Source organism: Meleagris gallopavo, chromosome 21, assembly GCF_000146605.3.
Source record: "Meleagris gallopavo isolate NT-WF06-2002-E0010 breed Aviagen turkey brand Nicholas breeding stock chromosome 21, Turkey_5.1, whole genome shotgun sequence".
In the NCBI taxonomy this organism is placed as follows: Eukaryota; Metazoa; Chordata; class Aves; order Galliformes; family Phasianidae; genus Meleagris; species Meleagris gallopavo.
This window is the reverse complement of record NC_015031.2, coordinates 5375372-5383110: the sequence shown is the minus strand read 5'-3', so window position 1 is coordinate 5383110 and position 7739 is coordinate 5375372. Positions and strand designations below refer to the sequence as shown.

Here is a 7739-nt window from a genome sequence, read left to right as displayed (position 1 = left end):
AAGCAAAACCCAGAAATAAAATATTTAGATTTTTCTGAAGTAAGGCATTCCAGCAGCTCCAGACAGGAGTGCTGGAGGGGAGGAGGAAATCCAATTTTTAAGTTTGACAGGAACAATTTTTTTTTGTTTCTTTTAATTGGCAGAGAAACAAGACTACACAGCTATTTCTGCCCCTGGCTCTGACAAGGAGTAACTGGGATGAGCAGCACAGGAAACAAAAAAACCAAACTTATTCAAGTGCTGCCAGTTTCAGGTGCCCGTCCCATTCTAGCCTGCCTGGCAGACAGGATCCCCCAGGCACATGGTACAGTTGGGTTTCACATTGCCATCCTGCCCCTTCCCCTCTGTACGTTCTCATTAACTTGTATTATGCCTCCACAATCCTCCTATGCAGAAGAAAAGTGTGTTCCCCACCACAAAACCCAGCCCAGAGAATAGCATGGCTTTAGGAGACCTCAGACTTTTTCACAAGCTGAGTACCTTTATTCCTGGTCATGAAGAAGAGTTGAGAGTAGCAAGCATTCGGCAGCACATTTTTTTCTCCTTGTCCAAGTAGTCTTTGTAGCAGCTGGAAAGTAGAGCACAAATATGGAGTTGAGAGCTACAGACTGCCCATCAAATCATCATCAGCACGATCAGAAAAAATACATAGATGTTTAGACTTTCAAGGCAACTAGCCTAGTGCTGCTAGAAGAGGGAGCAGCTCCCCCAACTCTTTCTTTCTGCCATGAAATGAATTTTGTCTTATCACCAGACCCTGAGCCTTTTCTCTGCTGGTATCTATTAGGTAGTAGGAGCATTTGACTTCTGGTAGTCAGATGCTTTCTGCAAGCATCTTTGCAAGCACATGGTGATGCAGAACTGCCAGCTGTATTCAAAGCCCTACTGTGGTGCCCATCATTTGCATCATTCCTTGTGCAAGCCATTATAGGGCCTAGCAGGACACAGTGCAGGTGCTCCACTGTTCAGCAAGCTAGTGCTAATGGTTATCTACCACTGACCCCACAAATCCAGGCAGAGGATGTGGAAAGGACAGCAGGCTGCGTGTCCAGACTACGTAGACAGCAGGACAAATGCATCCTGCCAGCATCCCACTTGCATGGCACAAGCCATGCAGACACTCCATGTGAATCACTGCTTCTGGCAGCACCAGCAGTGGCAGCAAGAAGCGTGGTGTCCCCGTACCCCACACTCCACCTTGCAGGCAACGAAGCCTCGCTGGTGAGGAATCTCTGAGCCAGAAGGTGACTCAGCTCAGGCACTGCCCCAGGGATCAATGGCTGCCCGTAAAGACAGCTTCACTGCATCTGCTACCTTATATGGTCAAAAGCAAAGTTTTTGTTGCAACAGCAGAAACAGCAGCAGGGTGGTGTTGGCCAGTGCTCTCTCAGCCCCCTATGAACAGTACTTGTGTGTCCACAACTTTGAAGGGTATCATTCAGTGAAACTTGAGCTCGCTACATCTCTGCTGTGAAGTCCTGCAGGCAGATGTTGTCGTAAATACCCACAGTAAGAAGATCAGTGGTGTGCACCTAGACTGGATGACACATGCTCACATGTCTACCAAAGCAGGAATCCAAGAATTCCTCACCCGGAGGCACAATTTCACACCAGATAGCAGAACAACCCTATGTTATTTCATATTTGATACAGACCTCTAAAAAAGTCACCAAAGGCAACATCAGAATTTGTACCACTGCAGCTGGTACCAGACAAGTTCCATAAGGTCCTCAGCCAGGACTCTGCCTGTCTCTCTCTGGTGAAGGTGAACTTTGCCAAGAACCTAGCTTAGCTGTTAACAGGTACTTTCCAAAGTCTTGTTCATGCAGCAGAAGGTAGCTGTTGATTAACAAACAATATTCCTTTCTGCAAAGTTTAAATGCACTCAATAAGGAAGTAAAAAGCTTTTAAAACAGAATTTTGATTCATATTCAGTTTCTAAGCATCTGTGAGATCACATCACGGGCTTTCACAAGCAGGGCAGTTTGGTAACGTTACACAGATCCAGACTGAGCTGTGTCATGACTAACAACACTCTGTACTGTTGTCTCCATCTATATTATATTAATTCCACTTTTTGTCATTGTAAAAGCAAGAAATACACCAATTTTAACTGGCAGCAAAGCAGAAGCTCCAAGACAAGAGATGTTCAGTGCACACTCAGCTCACTGTAACACACATTAGTAGTACATGCTGCTGTCTCTAGAGTCAGAGCTGACAAGTTTTCCTGCTGCTTCCCTGAAGGCAGAATGCCGTTTTGTTTCCTGGCAGAATAATCTCAGTTATTAGCCAGATTCTTCTCCTACCAGCCAACATACTTTGAATGAATCTAAGAGAATGTTTGAGGCTTTTGGATCAGGTCTTCTTGCACTGTACCACAGGTCCTGGACACAACCCACAAGCCTCCAACTACTCCATCTACCCAGCCATCCGTAACTCTGATAAGCACATGTTCACACAGCAATTTGGTAGCAAGGTACCCAGGGACAAATGAGGTTCAATAGAAGTAATTTACTTCACATTTTCAGACCAGCAGCTAATTTTAATTTCAGGTTCTCCACATTTCTGATGTAACAGAACAAATTTGAAGACTTGGTTTCATCACAGGGTATTAAAGTCTACTCAGATATATAGGGCACATGCAAGCCCAGCCCTCTACCAAAATGTTACCAGGTGAAGATCCTTAGCCTACAAACTGGTTCAAGCCATACCAACTCCTCTTATTAGAGATGTTACTGCTCCCTACAAGCCTTACTGCAAATGCCTAGCAGCAACACAAAGAGGAGGGCTCCTGTTCAGGGGCTGCTTTGGGAATCTCTGAAGCTGGGGACTTCCTCACATTCTGTGTCCATGAATAGTGCCAGAAGTACAGCACACACTTATGGAAACCAGCTACTGCTTTTGCCAGTTTCAAGCAAAAGAACAGTGTGAGGATGGAGGCCTGTGTTAGTCATGTTTTCGTGGGGGTAGGGCATGACTAAGGCTGGTAGGATTGTGCTGTACTCAGTCTGTGGGCAAAGGGAAAGTCTGCCTTTGGGATTGCTCATCTGTTACCACCAAGGCTGCAAGAAATTCAATTTTAAGATCTTCCCACAGATGGCAAGGTATTTGTAGCATTGTACAGCTAAGCACTTGCAGTGCAATAAGGTGCTGTAATCAACTGACACATCTTAAAGGAAATGAAAATCATGTATTAATTCAGAACATGATCTCGAGTGCTAGCCTACTGCATCTCATTGGGTTTGAGGCATCTCAGCAGCCCTCCACCACCCTGCCATCAGCCTGACCCACTTAGCTCAGATGGAGTGGATCACACACTCCCTCTGAGAAACCCTATGGAAAAAATGAACACTCAGCTTCTCACATATCACCTGCAACCACTCTGTGTGCAAAACCTTGAATCAGCCTTTCCCACAATAAAAGACACTCTGCATTTTCCCAAGTCACTTACCCAGCAGCTTTGGTGCTTGATCATTATTAATTTTTTAAACAAACACTGGAGTATTTTAGTAGTTTCCAGTGGATGTTTTCAGCTTGTCTAAGCACAGCAATGGAAAGGAGTTCTCACCTTGCCAGCTTTTTCAGTTCGTTGTTAATATCGTGGTTAAACGGCTCTATATGCTGAGCTCTGATCAGGAAGTCCCGAGCTTTTTCGTATTCTGTCATGCAGAGACAAGCCTGACATTGAAAGAAGACAGATGCATTAAAAGATAAATATAGATTCACTGCTGCTCTTCAGGACTGAGATATGTACAACTACAAACATTTCAGAGACAGATATAGGTATCTCAGGAATCCCTCAAGAAAAGATTTGTGTGACAGATTTACTGAGAAGCAGATTTTCAGATGCTGACAAATCACCTCAACTGCTGCAGGAGCTTAGGAGGTCTGGCCTAGAATTTGGTGGCTCTCCTCAGTTTTTTTCCACAGCCAGTCAGACTGGGTCACTGCTTATGTGGCTACCAGAGGAATTTGTCTTTGCCCACCTGGCCACACCTGAACAGCGCCTTGACATTTCTTTTGTCAATCTCCAAGGCTTTTTCCCCATACATCAGAGCTCGGGCAGGACATTCCAGCTTCAGGTAGGTAATTGAGAGATTCAGGAGCACCGGCAACTTGGAAGCATCAATCTGACACAGCTCTGCCTCACTGGAAGGGCTGCGACCAAGGATGGAGTACGCCTGAGCAGATAGGGAAAAGAACTATCACACTACAAATCTACCATGAGAAATCCATCCCAGTCAGCCAGCTACATCCATGTTTCTCTTTATTATTTTTAACTGACCTAGGTAATCAATCTCCTAAATACACTGCACAGCACTATCAGCATGACTAGCCAGCTCAGTCACAAGACTGCAGCAACCTATCAAGGAACTAGAAAGCAGCAAAATAAAAAGATACTCCCTAGATAGGCTGTGGAGTCTCCATCTTTGGAGATGTTCAAAGCCTAGATGGACACGGTCCTGGGCAGCCTCCTGCTCTAGCCGACCTTGAGCACAGGTTAGGCAAAATCCAGAGGCTTCTTCCAACCTCAAGTATTCTTATGTTCCCAACTGGGAGGCCAGAAGGGAGCAGGCCTGAAAAAAAGGCCTGCAGATTTCTGCCCGCCGTCCTCCTCTTTCATTCACTACTGCTGCCCATACAACAGCAAGCATCTCAGATCAGTTCTTAAAAAATGAACTATACCTGAATACATGATGAAGTTCTATAATCTCTGAAGTGTACTTGTTACAGTGAGCTAGCACTAAATTACCACTTTGACAACCCATGGGTGGAAAATACATTTTTTCTGGTGTCATACCCTTTTGTATCTGTCTTTGGCACCCTCAAAGCACTGCTTACGGAAGAGATAATTGCCAAACTCTCTCTCCACGTCTGCCACTTTCAACACCTTTTGTAGAGGAAACGCATCCTGCTGCTCCTGTATAAAGAAATACCCGAATTTCAGCTCAAGCAAAAGAAATCAAGCAGAGACAACAGGCAGGAGAGTCCTGCACCTTTGCCACCACCACCACACAGCATTTCCCTTCTGCACTGCTGCTGTGCTGGTTACTCTTGGTGAGAAGTACTACAAAACAAGTCAGGGAGCAAAGGGACCCTGCAGGAAAAAAAGCAGGAATTTCTTCCTAAATTCTGCCCAACTCTATCAACTGCTTAGCACAGAGCAGACAGCTAATACAAAAACACTATTCCTAGAACAAAAGGGAAAGCTGCATTGCTGTAACAGCACCCTGGGTGGCTCCATGACCAGCTTGACACAGCTCAGGACATCAATCCAGCAAAGAACGAGCAAAAAAGAAAAAGAAAAAAAGAACAGCAAGAAAAGAGGGACAGGTTGTCCCCTGCATTTTGAAGTTTGAATCAGCTCCCAGAGAGGGGTGAGTTAGCAAGTCAGGGAGTAAGCTCTCCCCCATGCAACAGATGGTTTGATCTCAGGCCTGGGTGTGGAAAAAGCAGTCTCTGCAAGAGCAGTGAGGGAATGAGGAGGGCCTCCATCCATCAGCACTGCAGCATGTGCCCCAATCACTGACCCACAACTACAACCCAAAGCCTCTTACATGAAAAGGGAGAATTAACAATAACACGGTAACTCACCAGGGAGGAGAGAGAGCAGTGAAGGAGCACTTGGGAAAGCAGCCAAGAAGCAAAGACAAAGGGTGGGGGCGGGGGACGCTTCAATGCTCCAGACTTCACAAGGATTTTGTTTTTAAACAGACAGCTAGGTACTGTTCTGACGCTTCAGAGAACTTCCATGAAGCTGGTGCCCTCTAGTGAAACCATAAGGATTCTGGTAAAGCTAAAAATAAATGCAGCTTGTTTCACTGACCCCACTACGGGGCAGCAAACAAAGGCAGACCCAGCTTCTCCTCCTGCACTGGGTTGTAAACAGGGCAAGGCGTGCAGGATAAGCTTTAAAGGGCACATGTCTGCATCTGCACGGATCCAGCAGCCCAAGGTCTGGATAACTGCTCCTGCGTTAAACAAACATATGTAACACATGATCCTCAGCAACTGAAGGGAAAGACAGCAAAGTTTATCTTCCAGGTTTATTCCCCGAGCCTTATTAAAGCAACTCACAGCTGTCAACGCAAAGAACGTGTCGGAGTCAGCAGAGTCTAGGAAGTCTATCAACTCCACTTCAAATAAGACCGTGGCATTTGGGGGGATCAGAGGAAGGCAACCCTGCTGGCCATAGGCATAATTCGGTGAGAATATAAACCTTGCCACCTCTCCCTTCTTCATCGTGAGCACACCAATTTCCAGACCCCTCAGTGTAATGTCTGTCACAACAAGAAACAGAAGGTCATGAGAATCCCAAACCCAGCATCCAATCTCAGGCTCCAAATTAGAATTTTCCTCTAGGCTTTAAGAGGAAATCCCTGGTAGCAGATCAATACAGCGGTGAGTTTCCCACTGTTACAACTCAAGACACACACTGCTGCACAACTCATCTCTGGATTAAAGAGGCAATCTGCTGTGGGACAAGCACACAGCAAACATCCTCATCTCCTCTTGAGTGATTTAACAACACTGAGGTGAGAAGCTGCTTCAGGAAAGCAGCAGAAAGCACCCACACTGCCAACAGCATGGGCCCTGCTGCTCACTTCCAGCACGTTGTGTGATCAGTTCTGGATTTACCTCCACCTACAAGAAGGAGGCTTTCTGATTCCATTCAGAAAATTTAGAGATTTCAAGAAAAACCTCAAGATATGAAACAGCATTTAAATTCACGTGCCTTAGCAGACACTCATTATAGCCCCGTGAGATCCAGGACAAACCTACCTTCTCCAAGCTTCATCAGCCTCGGGAGCTTCTTGGTGCAGTTTGTGCAGAAGGGTTTATCCATGTGCTCCAGATACCCGGAGTACTTCACTGCACAGCCCAGAACAAGGAGCAGGTAGGAGAGAACAGCAAGATTTAGTTGTTGTGTCTGGTAACAGTGCTGTCACTAACACTCTCACAATCAGTTTTGCAACCACACTTTTTTTTTTTTTTCCCCTTTCTGCTGCTTTAAAACAGCAGAGGGAGCACAAACCGCTGACAAAAACCTGATCACATCAGCGCCAGATAAAACAGTTGCTTGGAAGCCTTTATTCTTATCTAAACAAGAGATGCAATTTTGTGTCAAGAACTAGTGAGCTGCAGGCAGGAGGAGAATGGGAACTTAAGGCACAGAAATTAAAATGCCCCAGTTATCTGCAGAAGGACTTAACAAATTTGTTCTCAAAGCACAGCTTGAGACCTAGGAAAAAAAAAACAAAGGAGAAAATGTAGCCCTCAAGCTCCACTATTGCCTGAGAGCAGCAGGGCCAACTCCAGTTGTCATTCAATTAGGAGAAAAACCATAACGAGCTTCCCCTGCCACTCATCAGGCCCTTGCACAGGAACCACTTCCAGCTCAAACTTCTTTTTACTGTGAACATGCTGGGACCAGGAAGCCCCGCTCTGCTCCAGGTCAAGATGCCCGTCTGTTTAATCTGTCAGCTGCGAGAAGTGGTACCGGCTGTCCCACTGCAGTAACCAATGACCCGAAGCAGAAAGCCTCACTGCTGTATGCTGAGAGCATCTGGAACTTTGTCCGATCTGATGCCAGCAGGGCCCCGCACAACGGGCTCCCGGCCCCGGCCAGGCGGCCCAACCAACACGAGGCGCCGCCGAGAGGCGGACGACGGCACCGGCAGCCTCCGAGGGCTCGACTGCTCGTTCCCGTGCTACCGCAGGGCCAGGCGGAACGAGCA

At 46.3% G+C, this 7739-nt stretch overlaps 2 protein-coding genes across 2 annotated transcripts in view; both read right to left on the bottom strand.

Annotated features, from left to right (window-relative positions):
- Positions 1–7739, bottom strand: part of LOC100547495 (nuclear envelope pore membrane protein POM 121) — a 30183-nt gene that overhangs the window by 17451 nt on the left and 4993 nt on the right. Inside the window, 1 exon segment of the mRNA XM_019621846.1 lies at positions 5858–5861. Coding sequence (XP_019477391.1) covers positions 5858–5861 — 4 coding nt within the window.
- FKBP6 (FKBP prolyl isomerase 6) lies at positions 5652–7702 on the bottom strand. Its single transcript, XM_031556428.1, has 3 exons — positions 6784–7702; positions 6079–6281; positions 5652–5972 (listed from the first exon to the last, which is right to left on the bottom strand). Exons 1-3 carry the CDS (start codon positions 6845–6847, stop codon positions 5913–5915), a joined length of 327 nt encoding a protein of 108 aa, XP_031412288.1. The 5' UTR covers positions 6848–7702; the 3' UTR covers positions 5652–5912.